This window comes from Heterodontus francisci, chromosome 7 (genome assembly GCF_036365525.1).
Source record: "Heterodontus francisci isolate sHetFra1 chromosome 7, sHetFra1.hap1, whole genome shotgun sequence".
Taxonomy (NCBI): Eukaryota; Metazoa; Chordata; class Chondrichthyes; order Heterodontiformes; family Heterodontidae; genus Heterodontus; species Heterodontus francisci.
Genome location: NC_090377.1, coordinates 8,593,766 through 8,620,923, shown reverse-complemented (window position 1 = coordinate 8,620,923; position 27,158 = coordinate 8,593,766). Strand labels below are relative to the sequence as shown.

The 27,158-nt window shown below is 47.7% G+C and overlaps 1 protein-coding gene across 1 annotated transcript in view; it reads left to right on the top strand.

Moving 5' to 3' along the window:
• Positions 1-27,158, top strand: part of LOC137371661 (glial fibrillary acidic protein-like) — a 151,208-nt gene that overhangs the window by 56,221 nt on the left and 67,829 nt on the right. Inside the window, exon 3 of the mRNA XM_068034458.1 lies at positions 9,224-9,319. Coding sequence (XP_067890559.1) covers positions 9,224-9,319 — 96 coding nt within the window. The remainder of the gene's footprint in view (positions 1-9,223; positions 9,320-27,158) is intronic.

Genomic DNA, 27,158 nt, shown 5'->3' with positions numbered 1-27,158 from the left:
ACAGGCAGTACCCAGAATTGAACCCGGGTCGCTGGAGCTGTGAGGCTGCGGTGCTAACCACTGCACCACTGTGCCGCCCAGCCCATTTGTGGTGGTGTTGCATCCTGAACCACCTAGCCATTCTGAGGGCCCTTCGAGAATCAGGAGACCACCTGAGCGGAAGGAGGAGGGAGGGAGGAGACCGCATCCATTACATGCAGCTGGATGTAGTGAAAGGGACTGTATTGTGAGGCTTTGCTTCAGTTAAAAGAAACTTCCCCACACCAACATGAACCCACCATTCCCCACCCATACATTCACATCAAGCTCCCAATAGAAGGTCCCCTAAGCAAACATCATTCAATAGAGATCAACAGTAAGAACGTTCAATCAACAACTTCATCCAGCACACATCAATAATACAAAAAAAACTCCTCACCCTTGTGCATCCCCTTACTGTCTGTCTTGCAGGTGCCCTTGCCTCGTCTAGTGCTCCTTTACAGTGATGCCCCAGTGGCTGAAGCATGGCTGGTGGAAGGCTGCTGACTGAAGTGAGAGAGATTGTAAATGGCCTAGCAGGATGCCTTCAACCAGCTCACAGCCTTGAAGGACTGACCGGACAATGCACTTCGGCATAGGTGGCAGCAGACTGGGTTGGCTGATTGAGAAGCAATGGCAAGGGCATTGGCGTAGTTGTGGGAGCACAAAGCTGTCATCCTGAGAGAGGATAGTTGGCTTCCTGTGGGGTGCAGAGGCTTTTTTTTATTCGTTTGGGGGATTTGAGCGTCGCTGGCTAGCCCAGCATTTATTGCCCATGAGAAAGTGGTGGTGAGCTGCCTTCTTGAACCGCTGCGGTCCTTGAGGCGTAGGTACTTCAACAGTGCTATTAGCAAGGAATGGCGATATAGTTCCAAGTCATGATGGTGTGTGACTTGGAGGGGAACTTGCAGGTGGTGGTGTTCCCATGCATCAGCTGCCCTTGTCCTAGGTGGTAGAAGTAGTGAGTTTGCAAGGTGCTGTCGAAGGAACCTTGGTGAATTGCTGCAGTGCATCTTGTAGATGGTACACACTGCTGCCACTGTGCATCAATGGTGGAGGGAGTGAATGTTGAAGGTAGTGGATGGGGTGCCTGTCAAGCGGGCTGCTTTGTCCTAGATGATGTCAAGCTTCTTGAGTGTTGTTGGAGTTGCATCCATCCAGGCCAGTAGAGAGTATTCCAACACACTCCTGACTTGTGCCTTGTAGATGGTGGACAGACTTTGGGGAGACAGGAAGTGAGTTAGTCGCCACAGAATTCCCAGCTACTGACCTCTTGTTGTAGCCACAACATTTACGCAGCTGGTCCAGTTCAGTTTCTGGTAAAAGTGACCCCCCCAGATGTTGATAGTGGGGGATTCAGCGATAGTAATGCCATTGAACATCAAGGGGAGATGGTTAGATTTTCTTGTTTGAGATGGACATTGCCTGGCACTTGTGTGGCACAAATGTTACTTCCCACTTATCAGCCCAAGCCTGGATGTTGTCCAGGTCTTGCTGCATAAGGACATGGGCTGCTTCGCTATCTGAGGAGTCGCGAATGGTGCTGAACATTGTGCAATCATCAGAGAACATCCCCAGTTCAGACCTTATGATGGAAGGAAGGTCACTGATGAAGCAGTTAAAGACGGTTGGGCCTAAGACACTACCCTGAAGAACTCCTGCAGTGATGTCCTGGGACTGAGATGATTGACCTCCAACAACCACAACCATCTTCCTTTGTGCTGGGTATGACCCCAACCAGCAGAGAGTTTTCTCCCGACTCCCATTGATTCCAGTTTCCCCAGGGCTCCTTAATGCCATACTCAGTCAAATGCTGCCTTGATGTCAAGGGCAGTCACTCTCACCTCACCTCTGGAGTTCAGCTCTTTTCTGCATGTTTGGACCAAGGTTTTAATGAGGTCAGGAACTGAGCGGCCGTGGCAGAACCCAAGTTGATCGTCAGTGAGCAGGTTATTGCTGAGCAAGTGGCACTTGATAGCGCGATTGACGACCCCTTCCATCACTTTGCTGATGATCGAGAACAGACTGATAGGGTGGTAATTGTTTGGGTTCGATTTGTCTTGCTTTTTGTGGACAGGACATACCTGGGCAATTTTCCACATTGCTGGGTAAATGCCAGTGTTGTAGCTGTACTTGAGCAGCTTGGCTCAGGGCGCGGCTAGTTCCGGAGCACAGGTCTTCAGTACTATTGCTGGAATGCCCATAGCCTTTGCAGTATCTAGTGCCTTCAGCCATTTCTTGATATCACATGAGTGAATTGGATTATCTGAAGACTAGCATCTGTGATACTGGGAATGCCAGCAGCGCTGCAGAGAGGAGTGCAGTGAGGGCACGCTACAATCATGGAAATTCGGTGGGTGCACCAATTTTATGTACAGCTCACCTTGTTCAGAACCTGCATGGGCAGGCCACATATTGGAACCCCCCCACCCGCACTCAACTACCAGGGCACACAAATTTATATCCCTCTGTTGCTGGAAGTTAACCCCATTGATTAGTTTGAAATTTAAATAGCCTGATTAAGTTGCTACTTCTAATGATTTGTGAATCTCCTTGATCCCTTTGATTTTCTAACCCATTTAAACTCTTAGAAATTATGAGATGATGTTGCCTGGACTGGGCTTATATTTCCTTGGGCAGAGAAGATTAAGGAGTTTAAGGTGTTTTAAGTTGTTTCAAGGATTTGATAGAGCAGATAGAAACCATTTGCGCTTGTGGGGGAATGCAGAACAAGGGGAAGCTGTTGAAGTTAAGTCAATTGAGATGGATAAGATTTCTGTTAGGCAAGGGTGTTAAGGGATACAGGACCAGGGCAGGAAACTGAGTGAAGGTACGGTCACGGAGTCCATGATTTGTGATCTGCCCACACTGGTTCCCATTGAGACAGGCAGCATACGCAAACTCCATTAAGTGTGCAGTCCAGTGCGACCCATGCTGCTGGCTGGCTGAACGTTCCACAGGGGTCCTAACAGTGAATGAAGCTAGCACGTGTTCCAGCTGGTGTTCAACTCTTCAAGGCTGTCTGTCTGTCTTGAAGGTAAACGGCACTGAATGAAAGGAGGCTGCTGTTATCAGTGCTGCAACTGGAGAAATGGAGTACCAGGGAAGAGAGAGGGTTCCATGGTTCATAGATGTGGCCCTAGAGACCTTATTCATGGAGGGGAACATGAGGAGAGATGCCACATTTCCACTGGGGGCCAGGAGGCCCTCAAGTCACGCCCTGTGAAGGGAATGGGAGCAGGTTACCAGAGAGGTAAGCTCCTAGAGTCTGGATCCAACAGCCTGGCAGCAGTGCTAGAAGAGCTCTTGAGGGTGATCAAGGTCAGTGAATGCAGTGAATGAAGGATATCTCATACCCACCGCACCACCAACCTCTCACTCTGCTCAATGAACCACACCCCTATTATTCACCCAACAGCAGTTCCTAGCACTCAGGACTCACGCTTAACATTCCGATACTTCACCTCACCTTCACACACCTTCCAATGATGCCAACACACCTGCTGCCAACACATACCTTCAGCTATGGCAGGCGCATCAATAAATTCACTGACATATTGTGGGCCACTTTGTTCTGCAAGAGAAGGCAGAATTTAAATGAAATAAATTCAATTCAATTCAATTCAATTCTGCCTTCTCTTGCAGAACAAAGTGGCCCACAATAGAAGGGAACAAAGCCAAACATAGGAAATATGAGCAGGAATAAGCCATTCAGCCCCTTGAGCCTGCTCCGCCATTCAACTAGATCATGGCTGATCTTCCACCTCAGCGCCATTTTCCAGCACTATCCCCATAGCCCTTGATATCTAGAAATCTGTCGATCTCTGTCTTGAATACACTCAATGACTAAGCCTCCACAGCCCTTTGGGGTAGGGAATTCCAAAGATTCCCCACCCTCTGAATGAAGAAATTCCTCCTCATCTCAATCCTAAATGGCCTACCTCTTATCCTGAGACTGTGTCCCCCGGTTCTAGACCCTCCCCCCCCTCCCCTCTCCCCCCCCGCCCCCAGCCAGGGGAATCATCCTTCCTACATCTGTCCTGTTGAGCCCTGCAAGAATTTTGTATGCTTAAATGAGATTCTTCTAAACTCCAGAGAATATAGGCCCAGTCTCCTCAACCTCTCCTCATAAGGCAATCTTGCCATCCCAGGAATCAGTCTGGTGAACCTTCGTTGCACTCCCTTCTATGGCAAGTATATCCTTCCTCAGGTAAGGAGACCAGAAGTATTCACAATACTCAAGTTCGGTCTCACGAAGGCTCTATACAATTGCAGCAAGACTTCTTTACTCCTGTACTCAAATCCTCTTGCAATAAAGGCCAACATACCATTTGCCTTCCTAATTGCTTGCTGCACCTGCATGTTAGCTTTCAGTGACTTATGAACAAGGACACCCAGGTCCCTTTGGATATCAACACTTCCCAATCTCTCACCATTTAAGAAATATCTGAATTTCTGTTTTTCCAATCACGTGGATAACTTCACATTTTTCCATCTGCCATGTTCTTGCCCACTCACTTAGCCTGTCTACATCCCCTTGGAGCCTCTTTGCATCCTCCTCACAGCTCACATTCCCACCTAGTTTTGTATCATCAGCAAACTTGGAAATATTACATTTGAACCTCACGTCCAAATAATTGGTACAGATTGTGAATAGCTGTTGCCGAAGCCCTGCATTACCCCACTTGTCACAGCCTGCCAATCTGAGAACAACCCGTTAATTCCTACGCCCTGTTTTCTCTCCACTAACCAGTTCTCCATCCACGCCAGTATATTATCCCCAATCCCATGTAGAGCCAGGCACGCCTTTATTCCCTGAGCCTCACGGAGCAGATGATGCTGTGCATCATGGGGCCAGCTGCAACAGAATCCATCGCATCACTAAGAGAATTCAGGATATTGGTATGTTCTTGCCTTATGCTCCTTCTCAAGTCGCACCTCAACCTCATCCTGATATTTGCAGTGCTGCAGTTGGTGCGAACATGGACCTCTTGTTTTAGACCCCAGAACCCCCCGAGCTGTCAAATCAGCCTAACTCTCCACATCTAATTTTATGCTTTCAAATACCTAAGAACTGCCGCTTGGCCAGCCCCAGGAGGAGGAAAAGAGAGAGCAAAACCACACCATTGATGAAGAAGCACCATCACTTGAGTTTTTTTTTATTCGTTTAGGGGACGTGGACGTCGCTGTCTAGGCTACCATTATCTGCCACTCGCAACCACCGTCTCAGATACTGGCACTGCATGACCTTTTGAGGGTAGTATAGAGTTGGGATCTGCACATGGTGAGTCACCAAACACAAGTGGGTTAAAGCCAAGCCAAGGTAAAGGATAGGTCGTGTGCCAGTTCACCGAAGGGCAAGGTCAAAAACAAGTTCTGGCACGGGACTTAAATGAGGGCTTTGTTGGAGCAGCATACTTGATAACTCTGCTCAACATAACCTAGATACTTGGTGCATTTGCAGGCCTGCCAGATAGCCTCCTGTCACTATCAAGGAACAAGGAGGAGTCCAGCTTCAACAGAGTTTGGAGCCCATCCTTCCTTTACATTGTGGACATGGGCCAACTGCATGGCAGCACTTGCGGACCCAGACACGACATAGTGTCTGGTGGCCCGTGTCAGCTTTCACTGCCGCACAGGCAGAAGCCATCCAATGTTTCAGTGCAGCAGTGTAAACTCGGATGGAAATTATGCAATCCATGCTTGCTGCCATACAGGCTCAGACTGCTGCCATCGTGGTTGTGGAGCAGTCCTGTAATCTGTGCTCCAACAGATTACTAGGATTACTCAGTGCCGCCCCCTCGTAGTAGGATTGGCATTGCGGAGCACAAATCTGCTGTGCTTTCTCAGGATGACAGCATTTGTGCTCCCAACACTGCCATACCGCCAGTGCCCTTGCTGTTGCCTCCCAGCCATCCAGCCCAAACTGCTGCCACTTATGCCGAAGTGGTGCAGTCTGAAGTGGGGCCCTCGAGGCCCAGAGCTGCTTGAGGGTATCCTGCAAGGCTATCTGCAATCTCCCTCATTGAAAGTTGGCAGCCTTCCATCAGCCATGCTGCAGTACTAGGATAGCACTGTCTAGGAGCACTAATATGGGCAAAGGCACCCACAAGACAGGCACTAAGGGAATGCACAGGAGCAAATAGCTCATTTTATGTTTGTATAAATGGATGTATTTTTTGATAAAGATGTTATGGAAAGGTTACTGTGGCTTTTATTGTAGGATCTTGGCCATGGGGAAGATGTAATTTGGCACCCAGATGGATTGTGAGGTGGGGAGTAGTGGAACTCTGGTAGTAAGGGAAGTTTTCTTATGGGAAGCAGAGTCCAAGCAGGCACTCTTGAACAGCTCATCCAGAGCAAAGTGTCCTGGATTCCTCCTCCTCCTCTTCCACCATCTCCCAAGGTGGCCTTAGGATTTCTGGTGGCTAAGGCTGCACTCTTTTGATTGACGAAACAAACTACTACAAACATGGAGACATGCTCTATCATGTGCCGGAGGGCTCCTCCAAAGCGGTCCAGGCATTGGAAGTGTTTCTTCAACACACCACTGGTCTGCTCCAGGACTGGTCAGATGGGCAGAAAAATGGCAAATGGAATTTAACCCAGAGAAGTGTGAGGTGAGGCATTTGGGGAGGTTAAACAAGGCAAAGGAATACACAATAAATGGGAGGATACTGGGAGCTGTAGAGGAAGTAATGTGTGTTACACCTTGTAATGTGTGTCCACAGATCCCTGAAGGTATCAGGACAGGTCAATAAGGTAGTGAAGAAGGCATATGGAATTCTTTATTAGCCGAGGCATAGAATATAAGAATAGAGAGATTATGCTGGAACTATACAAAACATTAGTTAGCCTTCAGCTTGAGGACTGTGTGCAGTTCTGGTCACCTCATTACAGAAAGGATGTAATTGCACTAGAAAGGGTACAGTGGAGATTTATGAGGATGTTGCCAGGTCTAGAAAATTGCAGCTGTGAGGAAAGATTGGATAGGCTGAGCTTGGAACAGAGGAGATTGAGGGGAGATTTGATTGAGGTGTACAAAATTCTGAGGGGCCTGGATAGAGTGGACGTAAAGGGCCTAGGGGCATAGAATTGAAGTGATTGGTAGAAGAATTAGAGGGGAGATGAGAAAAGAGTTTTTCACCCAGAGGGTGGTGGTGGTCTGGAACTCACTGCCTGAAAGGGTGGTAGAGGCAGAAAACCTCATCTCATTTAAAAGGTGCCTGGATGTGCACCTGAAGTGCCATAACCTGCTGGGCTACAGACTAAATGCTGGAAAGTGGGATTAGGCTGGGTGGCTTTTTTTAGTTGGTGCAAACGCAATGGACCAAGTGGCCTCTTTCTGTACTGTATACTTTCTATAACTCTATGCTGTTCCTGGCGTTCAATATACACCCACTGTCCTCACATGGTTTAGTTGTGGAGGGGCAGGGGTCATCAGCCATATGCCCCCAAGCAGACATCTTCTGGTTGTTTTTGGAGGCGTGAAGATGGAGGGGACAGCAGACTGCCTCAGAATGAAGGCATCATGGCTGCTGCCAGGATAGCGGGAATTCACTGACATGTTGTACTAAACATGGTCACACACCAACTACACATTGATGGAATGGTAGCCCTTGCAATTCCTATACCTCTCCCCATTGACAGGGGGCATGCAGAGCCACATGCATGCAGTCGATGGCTCCCTGCATCATTGGGAATCCTGCTATCCTGGCAAATCCACCTTCTGCTTCTCTCTCCTTAGAGAGAAGACGATGTAATCCCCTACCTTGGCAGGTAGGGCCTCCCTTACTTCCCAGATGCATAGGATAGATGGCGTACTGGGAAATGTTGGCTAAGTCATCCACTCCTGATTGAAAAGATTCAATCTCAGAAGTTTAATGCCACTGACAGCGCTGTCCTCACCCTAGTATGAGGCTCCAGGTCAAGGGCAATTAGGGATGGACAATAAATGCTGGTCTTGCCAGCAACACCCACATCCCATGAATTTAAAAAAGTCATCTTGAAGGAGGTGGCATAGTCTGTAACCACCTCTGATGTACTGAGTTACCTCAAGTATTGCTCCTGCCTCAGAAGAAAAGTATGAGAAATGCTCTTAGGAAATGTAGCTCCTTCTGTGGAGAACCCTCCTCCTCCCTTTTTGCACAGCTTCCCCTCTCTGTAACCACTACTCCATTTGTTGGTTGTGTTGCAGACCCAGAGGCACACCAACGACAGCCCCCATTTCTCTTGCAGACAACAAGTGACAAAATCCTCTTCCCTCCCTGAATGGATGCCCAAGCTCACCGACAGACCTCCAAAAAACAAGGCACAATACTTCAACCAATTTCTCCACAGCAGAAGTAAGCAGCTCACCTGCAAGTTGGATGCCTGTTCCTTTAAAAAGTGCTGGGGGGGGGCGGGGTTGGGTGCAATGGGGTTGGGGGGGGGGGGCTTCCTCCTGCAGCAAGTCCAGCTGAGAGTGATTAGCATAGGCGTTTAGTGGACCTGCACTGACCAAATTCCAGCAATGGGTGTCAGATCAGTTGGAATGGCTGATTAATGTCACTATCTGACCTCCCTAGTCTACTAGCACAGACATGGCTTGCCCACGCTAGCGCCCTGCCAGCATGGGCACAGTGTGGGACATACTGGAATTGGCTGACAGTGCAGCCTACGTTGTTTCATTCCTTCGGAGCTTCTGTAGCGCTGGTACTGCTGCGCTGCAGAACCCAACAGATGCGCTGACGTTTTTAAATGTAGGCCACTGGATACATATAACTAAGCATCCAGGTCTGTAGAGGTTCACTTTTAATTGGCATCACTGCTGGCTTTAAAGGTTACAACTGGGGGCATAAGTGTTGGAAATTACTTTTTACAGTATTTAGTGTTATGAATTTTTAAAATTCTCTATTATATCCTGATTAAGTCACAGAATTTGCATAATCATATGAGATAGATTGTAAGTTAAATGTCTGAAAGTTATATTGCGATATAATCGATATAATTGTGTTATGAAGTCTTAAGACAGTGGATCCATAGATTGTTTTCACAAATTTGTAGTCCTGACTGAAATAATTTGTGCAGAGATTTGTGCAATGCATGTCGCTACAGTCACTCTCAATGTATGAAAATAGTCAGGGACATAAAATTAGCTCCATAGCTGTTTCCATGTTTCCCTTTTTAGTTCGAATTAACTAATCCTGTAAAATTTAATTTACAGAAAAGCGATGAAACCAATGTTGCAGTAGATAAACTCCAACGTAAGGTTAAACTTATGGAAATACAACTCTCACAATTGGAAGATATACGTGATCAAGTGAGTACAACAAGAAAAATCCTATTATCTGCTATATATTTGTAGGGACCAATATCACATAATATAGTTAATGCATTGCCCTTAATAAATCACTGGGGACTAGAGGATATCTATACTTTTTGAACTTCACAGAAATTTTCAAGTATTTTCTCAGCAGTGAAGAGTCACGTCTGTCTACATTATCTAACAGTACACTGACTGATCACCAATGTCTGTAAGTTAAGAATCTGTAATGCAGCTGGCAGGGTTCGCTCTATCATGTGACCTTTTGAGAACCACAAAATAAAGCACAGCAAAACCCTCAGTTATGTTTTAGTGTTAGTTAAACAGTTTAAAAATTTTTTAGAACTAAGCAAACAGTTTTAATAAGTTAGCTAAAATGGCAAGACAGCTGAGGCTGGTTGCATGCATATCCTGTACAATGCGGAAACTCCTATAAGGCCTCACTCCTGTGCCTTGCAGATTTAAAATTCTTTTAACTAAGATTTATGAGAAATAACACTCACCACACACACTCCACTTAATGGGCTGGATTTTGTGTAGGAGGCATGCCTCTTGGCGCCGGGCCGAAAAGGCGGGGAGACCCCGCCTCTGCATTTTCACAGTCCACTCCCCCAACCGCCCCCCCCGCAACCAGAGCGATCCGCCAGTGTTTTTCAGTTAAAGATGTATGAGCTGTGATCCCTGTCCCTTTAAAGACAAACCCAATCAGAGGGCTGACAGCTCAGTAGTATTGGCAACGCCACCAGGAGTGATTAGATTAGATTAGAGATACAGCACTGAAACAGGCCCTTCGGCCCACCGAGTCTGTGCCGAACATCAACCACCCATTTATACTAATCCTACACTAATCCCATATTCCTACCAAACATCCCCACCTGTCCCTATATTTCCCTACCACCTACCTATACTAGTGACAATTTATAATGGCCAATTTATCTATCAACCTGCAAGTCTTTTGCCTTGTGGGAGGAAACCGGAGCACCCGGAGAAAACCCACGCAGACACAGGGAGAACTTGCAAACTCCACACAGGCAGTACCCGGAATCGAACCCGCGTCCCTGGAGCCGTGAGGCTGCGGTGCTAACCACTGCGCCACTGCGCCGCCCTGGTAGTGGTAGCCACTGCCGGTACTGCAGAGGCCTCGGTCCCAGGCCCAGCACTGGAACCCTGGACAAGAGGTAGGTGAGGTAGGGTGGGGTCGCCAGGGGACCCTGGTGAGTAGTGGGGATAGTGGGGGGGGGGGGTTGGTGATGAAGTCCAGGCGCTAAAGTTGTTCCTGTTGCCCACAGAGGAGGGCACCCCCTACACCCAAGCCCGCAGGGAGGGCTCCTCGTGTTGCAAGGCGTCCTCCCCACATGGCAGAGGCCCCCCCCCCCCCGCCGCCGCTGGTAAGATCCCAGCAGCAGCGGGACCAGGCCCTTAATTGGCCATTAATTGACCACTTCAGGGCCTTAATTGGCCTCTGGATGGGAAGGCTGTCGTCAGCCTATCCCACCCCCACAGAAAGATTGCTTGGTGACAGGCCCGCCACCCATAGCGATACTCCGTGCCCTCCCACCGCCCCGCTTCTTTCCCCGCTTTAGGAGGGCCCATAAAATCTCAGCCAACGATTCATTTTCTTAACAGGTTCAAGACGACAACAAGAACAATACACCAATAACATTACAAGAGATAGCATATGTACAACCACCAAGGCATGATCAGTCCTTGTTGATTGTAGGTTTTCGTGGGCGGGACGACTGGCCAAGTCACCTCCTTCAAACTGCAGCAGAGTGTTCTTTTTGCAACACCTTTTATACCCCTTTATTGGGGTGTGGGGGGGTGAGGAACGTGGGTTATTATGTTGACATGGTCTTATACAATTTCCTCTTAATATGAAATATCCAATAAAATGTCCATTCCTTTGTCTAAACCATTGGAGAAAAAGCCCACCTTTAAGTTACCTTCCACCTTCTATGGTCTGCTTTTTGCATGTTCAGGCTTGCTTTCCTTATCTCCTTGTTTCCCATGGCCAGTTCCTCCACTTCCAAGCCTACTTACAAAAGCACCATTGTTCCTATCTGCCTGTTATTAGTTGTTTAGGCTATCCAGGCAAACTACTGAAGCACAGGCCGGGATTTTATCCGGGCGACAGGGTCCTGACCTCCAGCAAAAGTGCCAAGAACACTGTGTCGCTCCTTCTGTGGGATGCCTGCCGAATCAAATGCCAATTAGGCACTTAACTGGACAGTGGAGGGCCTTCCATGGAAGTCCCGTCCTCTAAGAGCTTCCAGCCAGTCAGAGACCAGCAGCTTTTTAACGAGCGGCACCATCGTGGAGGCAGTGGCTGCTGTCGGTGGAGCACCCACCCGAGGCCTGGGAGCAGCGCAGGACCCAGGCCATAGGTAGGTCAGTGTGGGAGGTGTCTCACGGGATGGGGGTTGTGGGGGAGGAGGATGTCGGGTGGTCAGCAGCGGCGTGGCTCTCAGTGGGCCCCCCCATTCCCAATGCTAGACCCCTCATTTAGGCACTAAGTGCCTTTAAAGAGCGAATTGTAGCGACGGCAGGATGAGGCCCTTCATTTAGCATTAATCGCCCACTTAAGGATCTCCATTGGGGACAGGGCGGGAAGACCATTTACAGGGCGGGAAGACCATTAATGGGGAGAGCATAACATTCCCCCCATAGTGTTTCACTAAGGTCTGCATGCTAATTAACAGTCGGAGACGTTTCTGCCTTTCCCAGGCCACTCTTATCTGTGAAAGACAGCTTGCAGATTTCAGCAGTACAGTTTACTTTGAAAAGGTCTTGACCTTGCGAAGCATGCTGGTAAAATTTGGTCAAGTTATATCAAATCTATAGTCTTATACTCCAGAACACTTCGTGGAGTGGCTTTGGTGGCGTGGGGGGTGATTTAATTTGGCGTGAGTCGTCTTTTTGGTGAGTTTTTTATCGTAGTTAAGTCAGCGGTGTGTTTGCAGCGGTCTGGGGCTCCCCCCACACGGTGGCAGATTGAAGCTTTGCACGCATTTCCATACCTTGAATACTCATTACCCTACATTTAGTTCAAATTAAGTCCTACCTGCCAAATTGTTAGTGGCGAATGGTATTCCCGTGCCACCCAGTTCATGTTCATTTAAATGTGGCGTACACCAGTTGGCTTTGTGCAGTTGTGTCTGAGGATGGTGGTTTCAAGTCTTGAACTCATCGGCACCAGGAACTCCAACATTAGAAGTTCTGTTCAGCCAGCCAGGACGAATCCTCTCAGACGATGTTGGGGAAGGAATGGAGTTGATGGGGGGGGTTCATGGAGGATCAGGGGAGGGAGGAGGGCAGGACACAGGGTGGGGTGATGGGATTCATGGTGGAGCAGGGAAGGGTAGCTAGTGAGACAAGGTGGGGTCTCAGGTAGTTGGAAGAGCAGGAGAGGGAGGAGGGCAGTGTTAAGGATGTGTTGGTTTCGTGGGGAATCAAGGGATATGGGGAGCGGGCAGGAAAGTGGAATTGAAGCCCAAGATCAGCCATGATCGTATTGAGTGGCGGAGCAGGCTCGATGGGCCTTATGGTCTACTTCTGCTCCTATTTCTTGTGTCCTTGTAATGGGTGTTATTGGTGCTGAAGCTGGCTGTGGGTGATTGCAGTGGGTGGTATGTTGATGTGTGCATGACAGTAAATAGATGGTCGTGAGGTGCCTAAAGGGAGGGATGAGTGCTGTCAAAGTCGGGGTCCTGTGGGGTGAAATCAGGATACTGGCTGGCATGGGGAACGTCACTAGCAAAAAGAAAATTGAGTGGGAGGGTGGGAGATAGTGCTTGGGTGCAGCTCCTCCATGAACTCAATTGGCCAAAGGCCACAATCAGCATATGCTTCGGAAGGCTTCCGATCCTTGTGGCTTGCAGCACAGAATGTTTTATTGACATGTGGCTCTTGGTGCTTCACAGAGTGATCGTGGGTTCTACAAATGAAAGTCCATTCCCTTCGCATGATCGCACGTATCTCCCGTGCCGTCACCGCACCTTTAATTTGCATATAAAATTGTGTATGAAACGGGGATAAGGGCAGAAGCGGAAGTGCCACCAACTTCCGGTTTGGCCGTTGGAACCGCAGCGGTTCTTATAAAATTCGGGCCTTTGTGTGTCCCGGAAAACCACATATAATAGGAAGTTTCGGAGCTTGAGGGATGGCTGATGTCTCGACAGTGATACAGGAAGCTCAGAGTTTTGTGGATAGCATGTTTCAGCAGGTGCTCACTCTGCAGCTACAGGGAGTTCAAGCGGAGAGGGAGGAGAGAAGTGGGTGACCACCGGGCATTCTAGGAGGAACAGGCAGGCAGTGCAGGAATCCCTGGGAGTGCGACACTCACAAAGTGGGGGGTGGGGGGGGGTTGTTGCTGATGACAACTCGGGACAGTGCAGTCAGAAGCAAATCCACAGCACCAAGGAAAATTCAGTCAGCTAACCACAGAATCACAGAATTGTTACAGCGCAGAAGGAGGCCATTCAGCTAATCATGTCTGCACCAGCTCTCGAATGAGCAATTCGCCAAATGCCGTTTCCTGCCTTCTCCCCGTATCCCTGCACATTCGTCCTTTTTAGATAACAGTCTAATTCCTTTTTGATTGCCTCGATTGAACCTTCCTCCACCACACTCTCAGGCACTGCATTCCAGATCGGAACCACTCGCTGCATGAAGAAGTTTTTCCTCATGCCGCTTTTGCTTCTTTTGCCATTCGCTTTAAATCTGTGCATTCTCATTCTCGGATCTTTTCACGAATGAAAACAGTTTTTCCCTATCCACTCTGTCCAGCTTTCTCATAATTTTGAATACCTCTATCAAATCTCCTTTCAGCCTGCTCTTCTCCAAGGAAAACCGTCCCAACTTCTCCAATCTACCAGAAGGACGTGGAGGCTTTGGAGAGGGTACAGAAGAGGTTTACCAGCATGTTGCCTGGTCTGGAGGGCATTAGCTATGAGGAGAGGTTGGATAAACTCGGATTGTTTTCACTGGAACGACGGAGGTGGAGGGGCGACATGATAGAGGTTTACAAAGTTATGAGCGGCATGGACAGAGTGGATAGTCAGAAGCTTTTTCCCAGGGTGGAAGAGTCAGTTACTAGGGGACATAGGTTTAAGGTGAGAGGGGCAAAGTTTAGAGGGGATGTGCGAGGCAAGTTCTTTACATAGAGGTTGGTGAGTGCCTGGAACTTGCTGCCAGGGGAGGTGGTGGAAGCAGGTACAATAGCGACGTTTAAGAGGCATCTTGACAAATACATGAATAGGATGGGAATAGAGGGATACGGTCCCTGGAAGTGCAGAAGGTTTTAGTTTAGGCAGGCATCATGATCGGCGCAGGCTTGGAGGGCCGAATGGCCTGTTCCTGTGCTGTACTGTTGTTTGTTCTTTGTTCTATCTTCGTAACTGAAATTCCTCATCCCTGGAACTATTCTTGTGAATCTTTTCTGTATTCTCTCCAATGCCTTCACATCTTTCCTAACATGTGGCACTCAGAACTGGACGCAATACTCCAGTTGAGGCCAAACCAGTGTCTTACATAAGTTCAACATAACCTTCTTGCTCTTGTACTCTATGCCCCTATTATTGTATGCTTTGTTAACTGCTCTCTCAACCTGTGTTTCCACCTTCACCCAGGTCTTTCTGCTGTTGCACCCCCTTTAGAGTTGTTCTTTCTTTTGGGCCTCCTTATCTCGAGAGACAATGGATACGCGCCTGGAGGTGGTCAGTGGTTTGTGAAGCAGCGCCTGGAGTGGCTATAAAGGCCAATTCTGGAGTGACAGGCTCTTCCACAGGTGCTGCAGAGAAATTTGTTTGTTGGGGCTGTTGCACAGTTGGCTCTCCCCTTGCGCCTCTGTCTTTTTTCCTGCCAACTACTAAGTCTCTTCGACTCGCCACAATTTAGCCCTGTCTTTATGGCTGCCCGCCAGCTCTGGCGAATGCTGGCAACTGACTCCCACGACTTGTGATCAATGTCACACGATTTCATGTCGCGTTTGCAGACGTCTTTATAACGGAGACATGGACGGCCGGTGGGTCTGATACCAGTGGCGAGCTCGCTGTACAATGTGTCTTTGGGGATCCTGCCATCTTCCATGCGGCTCACATGGCCAAGCCATCTCAAGCGCCGCTGACTCAGTAGTGTGTATAAGCTGGGGGTGTTGGCCGCTTCAAGGACTTCTGTGTTGGAGATATAGTCCTGCCACCTGATGCCAAGTATTCTCCGAAGGCAGCGAAGATGGAATGAATTGAGACGTCGCTCTTGGCTGGCATACGTTGTCCAGGCCTCGCTGCCGTAGAGCAAGGTACTGAGGACACAGGCCTGATACACTCGGACTTTTGTTTTCCGTGTCAGTGCGCCATTTTCCCACACTCTCTTGGCCAGTCTGAACATAGCAGTGGAAGCCTTACCCATGCGCTTGTTGATTTCTGCATCTAGAGACAGGTTACTGGTGATAGTTGAGCCTAGGTAGGTGAACTCTTGAACCACTTCCAGAGCGTGGTCGCCAATATTGATGGATGGAGCATTTCTGACATCCTGCCCCATGATGTTCGTTTTCTTGAGGCTGATGGTTAGGCCAAATTCATTGCAGGCAGACGCAAACCTGTCGATGAGACTCTGCAGGCATTCTTCAGTGTGAGATGTTAAAGCAGCATCGTCAGCAAAGAGGAGTTCTCTGATGAGGACTTTCCGTACTTTGGACTTCGCTCTTAGACGGGCAAGGTTGAACAACCTGCCCCCTGATCTTGTGTGGAGGAAAATTCCTTCTTCAGAGGATTTGAACGCATGTGAAAGCAGCAGGGAGAAGAAAATCCCAAAAAGTGTGGGTGCGAGAACACAGCCCTGTTTCACACCACTCAGGATAGGAAAGGGCTCTGATGAGGAGCCACCATGTTGAATTGTGCCTTTCATATTGTCATGGAATGAGGTGATGATACTTAGTAGCTTTGGTGGACATCCGATCTTTTCTAGTAGTCTGAAGAGACCACGTCTGCTGACGAGGTCAAAGGCTTTGGTGAGATCAATGAAAGCAATGTAGAGGGGCATCTGTTGTTCACGGCATTTCTCCTGTATCTGACGAAGGGAGAACAGCATGTCAATAGTCGATCTCTCTGCACGAAAGCCACACTGTGCCTCAGGGTAGACGCGCTCGGCCAGCTTCTGGAGCCTGTTCAGAGCGACTCGAGCAAAGACTTTCCCCACTATGCTGAGCAGGGAGATTCCACGGTAGTTGTTGCAGTCACCGCGGTCACCTTTGTTTTTATAGAGGGTGATGATGTTGGCATCGCGCGTGTCCTGGGGTACTGCTCCCTCGTCCCAGCACAGGCATAGCAGTTCATGTAGTGCTGAGAGTATAGCAGGCTTGGCACTCTTGATTATTTCAGGGGTAATGCTGTCCTTCCCAGGGGCTTTTCCGCTGGCTAGGGAATCAATGGCATCACTGAGTTCCGATTTGGTTGGCTTTAGAGTTGTACCCTTTATGTTATATTGTCTCCATGTTCATCCTACCAAAATGAATGACTTCACATTTCTCCACATTGAACTTTCATCTGCCTCTTGTCTGACATTCCACCAACTTGTCTATGTCCTCTTGAAGTTGTACTCTATTCTCCTCACAGTACACAAGTGTTCCAAGTTTTGTATCATCTGCAGCTATTGAAATTGTGCCCTGTACATATCAGGAAGAGCAAGGGTCCCAACACTGACCCCTGGGGAATTCCACTACAAACCTTCGTCCAGCCCAAAAACCATCCACTACTCTGTTTCCTGTCACTTGACCAATTTCGTATCCACGTTGCTACTGTCCCTTTTATTCCATGAGCTATAAATTTGCTCACAAGTCTGTTGTGCGGCACTTTATCAGATGCCTTTTGGAGGTCCATGTACACCACATCATCAGCATTGCCCTTATCAACCCTTTCTGTTACCTCTTCAAAAAACTTCATCAAGTTAAAGATAATTTTCCATTAACAAATCCATGCTGGCTTTCCTTAATTAACCAAAATTTGTCCATGTGACTATTAATTTGGTCCTGAATTATTGTTTCTAGAAGTTTCCCCTCCACTGAAGTTAAACTGACTGACCTGCTTAACATGAGCAATTCTCCAGTCCTCTGGCACTACCCCTGCATCTAAGGAAGACTGGAAAATTATGGCCAGTGCCTCCCCAATTTCCACTCACTTCCCTCAATTGCACCCCCCCCCGCACCTCGCAATCACCCGTAATACTTACCTGCCAGCAAGGCAAAAGGCCCGGCATTTATCCATGTAAAATAGGCAAGCTGCCTATGGAGGGGCTGCTGGTTGGGACACGCACTCTGTCCTGGCCTAAAGGAATATCCACTCTATAGTTTCAGACTAGAAGGAGGTGTTAAATGGAATACCTCTGGGGTGCTTTGGAGACAGAAACCAGGTGTGAGGTTGATAAATTTACTGATAAAATCAAAATAGAAACAACAGTCAGGACTGAACATAAGCATCATACAGAAGGATTTAAATCAGTTAGACAGTTGGCTATATACAGAGCTAAATGATCTCACAAACAACAGATCAAGCTGTGCAGTCATTCCACAGTCGTGAATGATAGTGGGCAATAAACAGATAACAGGAGGAAGAGGCTGCACAAGCATCCCATCCTCCACGATGCTGGAGCTCAGCAGGTCAATGCAAAAGGCAAGGCTAAAGTGTTTGCAACCATTTGCAACTCGAAGTGCCAAGTAGATGATATCTTAGCCTCCTCCTGAGGTCCCCAGCATCATAGGTGCCAGTCTTCAGCCATTTTGAATTATTCCACATGATATCAAGAAACGGCTGAATTCACTGGATACTGGGGTCTGACAATGTCCTGGTTGCAGTTCTGAAAACCCATGATTCAGGATTAGCCTCACCCCTATCCAACTGTTACAGTACAGTTAGAATACTAGTATCTACCCAACAACATAGAAAATTGCCCAGCTGTGTAGGGCAAATGTAGGACACATCCATCCGGCAATTACCATTCCATCAATCTACTCTCAGTCATCAGCAAAGTGATGAAAGGTGTCGTCGACAATACTGTCAAGCGGCACTTAATGCATTAATAATCTACCCACTGATGCTCAGTTTGGGTTCCACCAGGACCACCTGGCTCCAGAACTCACTACATACTTAGTCCAAACATGTACAACAGAGCTAAATTCCAGAAATAAGATTAGAGTGACTGCCCCTGACATCAAAACAGCATCTGACCAAGCGTGGCATCAAGGAGCCCTAGCAAAATTGAAGTCAATGAGAATCAGGGGGAAAATTTTTCACTGGTTGAAGCCATACCTAGCACAAAGGCAGATGGATGTGGTTGTTGGAGGCCAATCATCTCAGCCCCAGGACATCGCTGCAAGAGTTCCTCAGGGCAGTGTCCTAGGCCCAACTATCTTCATCAATGACTTTCCTTCCTTCATAAGATCAGAAGTGGGTATGAAACCTAAAAACATAGAAAATAGGAGCAGGAGTAGGCCCTGCAGGCCTGCTCCGCCATTCAAAAAAGATCATGGCTGATTGTCTAATTCAATACCCTGTTCCCGCTTTTGCCCCATATCCCTTGATCCCTTTGGCATTAAGAAATATGTCTATCTCCTTCTTGAATATATTTCATTATTTGGCCTCCACTGCCTTCTGCGGTAGAGAATTCCACAGGTTCACCACCCTCTGAGTGAAGAAATTTCTCCTCATCTTGGTTCTAAATGGCATACCCTGTATCCTGAGACTGTGACCCCTGGTTCTGGACTCCCCAGCCATCAAGAACCTCCTCTCTGCATCTCGCCTGACTAGTCCTGTTAGAATTTTATAGGTTTCTATGAGATCCCCTCTCATTCTTCTAAATTCTAGTGAATATAGGCCCATTTGACCCAATCTCTCCTCATACGTCAATCCTGCCATCCCAGCAATCAGCCTAGTAGATCTTCTTTGCACTCCCTCCATGGCAAGAATATCCTTCCTCAGATAAGGAGACCAAAGCTACACACAATACTCCAGATGTGGTCTCACCAAGGCCCTGTATAATTGCAATAAGACATCCTTGCTCCTGTACTCAAATCCTTTTGCAGTGAAGGCCAACATACCATTAGCCTTCCTAACTGCTGAACCTGAATGCTTGCTTTCAGCGACTGGTGTACAAGGACACCCAGGTCTCGTTGCACCTCCCCTTTTCCCAATCTATCGCCATTCAGATAATAATCTGCCTTTCTGTTTTTACAACCAAAGTGCACAACCTCACATTTATCCACGTTATACTGCATCTGCCATGCAATTTTCCACTCATCCAACTTGTCCAAATCACATTGGAGCCTCATTGCATCCTCCTCACAGCTCATTTTCCGCCCCAGGTTTATGTCATCTGCAAACTTGGAAATGTTACATTTAGTTCCCTCACCCAAATCATTAATATATAGATCGTGACTAGCTGGGGCCCAAGCACTGATCCCTGTGGTACCCCACTAGTCACTGCCTGCCACCCGCAAAAAGACCCTTTTACTCCTACTCTCTGTTTCCTGTCTGTCAGCCAATTCTCAATCCATGCCAGTATATTACCCCCAATCCCATGTGCTTTAATTTTGCTCACTAACCTCTTATGTGGGACCTTATCAAAAGCTTTCTGAAAATCCAAATACACCACATCCACTGGTTCTCCCTTATCTATTCTACTAGTTACATCCTCAAAAATCTCTAGTAGATTTGTTAAGTATGATTTCCCTTTTGTAAACCCATGCTGACTTTGCCCAATCCCGTTTATGCTTTCCAGGTGTTCTGCTATCACATCCTTTATAATAGACTCTAGCATTTTCCCCACTACTGATGTAAGGCTAACTGGTCCGTAGTTCCATGTTTTTTTCTCTCCCTCCTTTTTTCAATAGTGGAGTTACATTTGCTACCTTTCAATCTGTAGGAACTGCTCCAGAGTCTATAACATTTTGGAAGATGACCACCAATGCGTCCACTATTTCCAGGGCCACTTCCTTTAGTACTCAGGGGTGTACATTATCAGGCCCTGGGGATTTGTCAGCCTTTAACCCCATTAATTTCCCTAGCACTATATTTTTTACTAATTCTGATTTCCTTCAGTTCCTCCCTCTCATTAGACCCTTGGTTCCTAAAATTTTTGGGAGGTTATTTGCGTCTTCCTTTGTGAAGGCAGAACCAAAGTATGTGTTTAATTGTTCTGCCATTTCTTTGTTCCCCATTATAATTTCCCCTGTTTCTGACTGTAAGGGACCTACATTTGTCTTCACTAATCTTTTTCTCTTCACATATTTGTAGAAGCTTTTACAGTCAGTTTTTATGTCCCCCGCAAGTTTACTCTCCGACTCTATTTTCCCCCGCTTAATCAACCTCTTTTTCCTCCTTTGCTGAATTCTAAACTGCCCCCAATCCTCAGACTTGCTGCTTTTTCTGGCAATTTTCTTTGCCTCCTCTTTGGATTTAATACTACCTAATTTTTTTTTAAGCCACAGTTCAGCCACCTTTCTGCTTTTATTTTTGCGCCAGACAGGAATGCATAATTGTTGTAGTTCATGCGCACGTTTTTAAAATATTATCCATTGCCTATCCACCGACAATCCTTTTAGTAAAGTTACCCAGTCTACCATGGCTAACTCGCGCCTCATACCTTCATAGTTTCCTCTATTTAGATTCAGGACCCTAGTTTCGGATTCAACTACTTCACTCTCCATCTTAATTATGGTCGCTCCTCCCAAGGGATCCTGCACAGCAAGATTGTTAATTAATCCTTTCTCATTGCACAATACCCAGTCTAGGATAGCCTGTTGGTTCCTCAACATATTGGTCTAAAAAAACTGTCACGTACACACTCCAGGAAATCCTCCTCCACAGTATTATTGCTGATTTGGTTTGACCAATCTATATGTAGATTAAATTCACCCGTGATTACAGTTGTACCATTATTGCATGCGTCTCTAATTTCCTGTTTAATGCCATCCCTTACATCTCCACTATTGTTTGGGGGCCTATTGACAACCCCCACCAACATTTTCTGCCCCTTGGTGTTTCTTAGCTCCACCCATACAGATTCCACATCATGATTTTCCAAGCTAATATCCTTCCTCACTATTGCATTGATTTCCTCCTTTACTAACAATGCTACCCCTCCTCTCCCTTTTTGCCTGTCCTTCCTAAATACCCCTGACTGTTCAGTTCCCATGCTTAATCAATTTGCAGCCATGTCTCCATAATCACTACCAAATCATAACTGTTTATATCTATTTTCACTGTTAATTCATAGTCATAGAGAGGTACAGCACTAAAACAGGCCCTTCGGCCCACCGAGTCTGTGCCGCCCATCAACCACCCGTTTAAACTAATCCTACATTAATCCCATATTCCCTACCACATCCCCACCTTCCCTCAATTCTCCTACCACCTACCTACACTAGGGGCAATTTACAATGGCCAATTTACCTATCAACCTGCAAGTCTTTGGCTGTGGGAGGAAACCGGAGCACCCGGCGAAAACCCATGCGGTCACAGGGAGAACTTGCAAACTCCGCACAGGCAGTACCCAGAACTGAACCTGGGTTGCTGGAGCTGTGAGGCTGCTGCGCTAACCACTGTGCCGCCCAGTAATTCATCTACCTTATTGCGAATGCTCCACGTATTAAGACACAATGCCTTTAGACTTGTCTTTTTAACATTGTTAGTCATCCGAGCTTTTTTTTGCACTTGGGCCCCATTTGTTTCTCACCCTTGTTTTCTCTGCCTTCCACTTTTGCAAATTACCTTTTTGTCTTTCATTTTTATCCTTGTTTCCCTTTCCTCTATCACCCTGCTCAGATTCCCATTCCCCCTACCATTCTAGTTTAAACCCTCACCCACAGCACGAGCAAACACCCCCATGGGCCCCCCACCCCCCGCCGAGGAAATTGGTCCCAGTCCTGCCCAGATGCAACCCGTCCAGCTCCTACTGGTCCCACCTTCCAGAACTGGTCCCAGTGTCCAAGGAATCTGAAACCCTCCCCGTGACACCATTTCTCCAGCCACATATTCATCCTGCTACTTCTGCTCTCACTAGCACATGGCACTGGCAGTAATCCTGAGATTACTACCTTTGAGGTCCTACTTTTTAATTTTCGTTCTAACTCCCTATATTCAGCTTGTAGGACTTCATCCTTTTTTTTACCTATGTCTGTGGTACCAATATGTACCACGACAACTGGCTGCTCGCCCTCCCCCCTCAGAATGCCCTGCAGCTGCTCAGAGACATCCTTGACTCTTGCACCAGGGAGGCAACATACCATCCTGGAGACTTTTTTGCAGCTGCAGAAACGCCTGTCTGTTCCCCTTATGATTGAATCCCCAATCACTATAGCCCTGCCACTCTTCTTCCATCCCTCCTGTGCAGCAGAGCCACCCATGGTGCCATTAGCTTGGCTCTTGCTGCTTTCCCCTGAGCCATTTCCCCCAACAATATCCAAAGTGATATATCTGTTAGAGAGGGGAGGATGGCTACAGGGGACTGCTGCACTACCTGCCTTCCTCTACTCAGCCTGGTGGTCACCCATTCCCTTCCTGTCTTTGCAGCATTTTCCTGTGGTGTGACCACCTCACTAAGCGTGCTATCCACGTCGATCTCAGCATCGCGGATGCTCCACAGTGAATCCACCCGCAACTCTAGCTCCGTAATGTGGGTAGCCAGGAGCTGCAGGTGGATACACTTCCTGCACACATGGTCGTCAGGGACACTGGAAGCGTTCCTGATTTCCCACATAGCGCAGGAGGAGCATATCACGGGTACACATATCACGGATGTTCACTGATTGCATAGTATTCAATTCAATTCACAATTCCTCAGGAAATGAATCAGTTTATGCCTGCATGTAGCAAGACTTGAACAACATCCAGGCTTGGATTGATAAGTGACAATAATATTTGCGGCACACAAGTGCCTGGAAAAGACCATCTCAGGAAAGAGTCTAACCACCACCTTGTGACAATCAGTGGATTACCATCACTGAATCTCCCACCATCAATTTCACCACTGACCAGAAACTTAACTCAACGAGCTACGTAAATACTGTTGCTACAAGAGCAGGTCGGAGACTGGGTATCTTGTGTCACGCAACTCAGCTCTTGACTTCCCAAAACCTTTTCACCATCTAGAAAACACAAGTCGGGAGTGTTACGAAATGGGCGGCGCAGTGGTTAGCACCGCAGCCTCACAGCTCCAGCGACCCGGGTTCAATTCTGGGTACTGCCTGTGTGGAGTTTGCAAGTTCTCCCTGTGTCTGTGTGGGTTTCCTCCGGGTGCTCTGGTTTCCTCTCACATGCCAAAGACTTGCAGGTTGATAGGTTAATTGGCCATTACAAATTGCCCCTAGTATAGGTAGGTGGTAGGGAAATATAGGGACAGGTGGGGATGTGGTACGAATATGGAATTAGTGTAGGATTAGTATAAATGGGTGGTTGATGGTCGGCACAGACTCGGTGGGCCGAAGGGCCTGTTTCAGTGCTGTATCTCTAAACTAAACTAAACTCGCCGCTCGCCAGGATGAGTGCAACTACAACAAAACTTAAGAAGCTTAACACCATTCAGGACAAAGTAGCCTGCTTGATCAGCACCCCATCCACCAACTTAAACATTTACTGCCTCCACCACTGGTGCACAGTGGCTGCATTATGTACCATCTACAAGATGCACTGCAGCAATTACACAAAGCTCCTTTTACAGGAACTCCCAAACCCGTGACCTCTACCACCTAGAAGGACAAGAACAGCAGGCGCATTCAAATTCTCCTTCAAGTTGCACACCATATTGCCTTGGAAATATATTGCCATTCCTTCATGGTTGCTGGGTCAAAATCCTTGAACTCCCAACTGCGCTGTGGGAATGCCTATACTGCACAGGCTGCAGCGGTTCAAAAGAGTGGCTTATCGCCACCTTTTCAAGGGCAATTAGGAATGGACAGGCTTGCCAGCGACGGCCACTGAACAAGTTAAAAAAAAATAGAGCTATGCAAAGTCCTCTACTCTGCTTTTCAATTCCATTTCTCTAGAAATGAACCCCAGTGCTTTATTTGCACATTTTATGGCTTTGTTAACTCGTATTGCTACTTTTAATGATTTGTGTATCTGTACCCAAAATCCCTTTGCATCTTTGCTCCGTTTAGACTCTTATTTACTACTTATTGTTCCTACCAACATGTACCACTTCACACGCGCCTATAACAAAATTAATTTAACTATTACACGTCTATTCTGCAAGTTTAACGCCTTTCTGTATTTTTTTTTTTACAATCCTCTCCTCTTAGCTGTTGTGAACAAATCAGGTAAAAGCACCCTTGGAACCTCATTGCATTGTCTGCCTTGACTTGAAATATGTTGTACATGGCTGGAATGATTGCCAGTTTCTACATGCAGTTTCTACATAGTGGGTAGGCGGTGGCGTAGTGGTATTATCACTGGACTAGTAACCCAGAGACCCAGGGTATTTCTCTGGGGACATGGGTTCGAATCCCACCACAGCAGAAGGTGGAATTTGAATTCAATTAATAAATCTGGAATTAAAAGCTAGTCTAATGATGACCATGAAACCATTCTCGATTGTTGTAAAAACCCATCTGGTTCACTAATGTCCTTTAGGGAAGGAAATCTGCTGTCCTTACCTGGTCTGGCCGACATGTGACTCCAGACCCACAGCAATGTGGTTGACTCTTACATGCCCTCTGAAATGGCCTGGCAAGCCACTCAGTTGTAACTAACCGCTACGAAGTCAATAAAAAGGAATGAAACTGGATGGACCACCCGGCATCGACCTAGGCACCGGAAACAACAACGGCAAACCCAGCCCAGTCGACCCTGCAAAGTCCTCCTTACTAACATCTGGACGCTTGTGCCAAAGTTGAGAGAGCTGTCCCACAGACTAGTCAAGCAACAGCCTGACATAGTCATACTCATGGAATCATACCTTACAGACACTGCCATCACAAGCCCGGGTATGTCCTGTCCCACCGGCAGGCAGACCCAGTAGAGGTGGTGGCACAGTGGTATACAGTAGGGAGCGAGTTGCCCTGGGATCCTCAACATTGACTCCAGACCCCATGAAGTCTCATGGCATCAGATCAAACATGGGCAAGGTAACCTCCTACTAATTACCACCTACCACCCTCCCTCAGCTGATGACTCAGTACTCCTCCTTGTCGAACACCACTTGGGTGGCAAGGGCACAAAATGTACTCTGGGTGGGGGACTTCAATGTTCATCACCAAGAGTGGCTCAGTAGCACCACTACTGACCGAGCTGGCCGAGTCCTAAAGGACATAGCTGCCAGACTGGGTCTGCGGCAGGTGGTGAGGGAACCAACACGAGGGAAAAACAAGCTTGACCTCGTCCTCACCAGTCTGCCTGCCGCAGATGCTTCTGTCCATGACTGTATTGGTAGGAGTGACCACCGCACAGTCCTTGTGGAGATGAAGTCCCGCCTTCACATTGAGGATACCGTCCATTGTGTTGTGTGGCACTACCACCGTTCTAAATGGGATAGATTTCGAACAGATCTAGCAATGCAAAACTGGGCATCCATGAGGCGCTGTGGGCCATCAGCAGCAGCAGAATTGTACTCAACCACAATCTGTAACCTCATGGCCCGGCATATCCCCCACTCTACCATTACCATCAAGCCAGGAGACCAACCCTGGTTCAACGAAGACTGCAGGAGGGCATGCCAGGAGCAGCACCAGGCATACCTCGAAATGAGGTGTCAACCTGGTGAAGCTACAACACAGGACTAAATGCGTGCCAAACTGCGTAAGCAGCATGCGATAGACAGAGCTAAGCGATCCCATAACCAACGGATCAGATCTAAGCTGTGCAGTCCTGCCACATCCAGCCGTGAATGGTGGTGGACAATTAAACAACTATCTGGAGGAGGTGGCTCCACAAATATCCCCATCCTCAATGATGGGGGAGCCCATCACATCAGTGCGAAAGATAAGGCTGAAGCATTTGCAACAATCTTCAGCCAGAAATGCCGAGTTGATGATCCATCTCGGCCTCCTCCTGAAGTCCCCAGCATCACAGATGCCAGACTTCAGCCAATTCGATTCACTCGGCATGATATCAAGAAATGACTGAAGGCACTGGATACTGCAAAAGCTATGGGCCCTGACAATATTCCGGCAATAGTACTGAAGGCCTGTGCTCCAGAACTAGCCATGCCCCTAGCCAAGCTGTTCCAGTACAGCTACAACACTGGCATCTACCCTGCAATGTGGAAAATTGCCCAGGTCTGTCCTAAACACAAAAAGCAGGACAAATCCAACCTGGCCAATTACCGCCCCATCAGCCTACTCTCAATCATCAGTAAAGTGATGGAAGGTGTCATCAACAGTGCCATCAAGCGGCACTTGCTTAGCAATAACCTGCTCAGTGACGCTCAGTTTGGGTTCCGCCAGGGCCACTCAGCTCCTGACCTCGTTACAGCCTTGGTTCAAACATGGACAAAAGAGCTGAACGTGAGGTGAGAGTGACTGCCCTTGACATGAAGGCAGCATTTGACCGAGTATGGCATCAAGAAGCCCCAGCAAAACTGAGGTCAATGGGAATCAGGGGGAAAACCCTCCGCTGGCTGGAGTCATATCTAGCGCAAAGGAAGATGGTTGTGGTTGTTGGAGGTCAATCATCTGAGCTCCAGGACATCACTGCAGGCGTTCCTCAGGGTAGTGTCCTAGGCCCAACCATCTTCAGCTGCTTCATCAATGACCTGCCATCAAACATAAGGTCAGAAGTGGGGATGTTCGCTGATGATTGTACAATGTTCAGCACCATTCGTGACTCCTCAGATGCTGAAGCAGTCCGTTTAG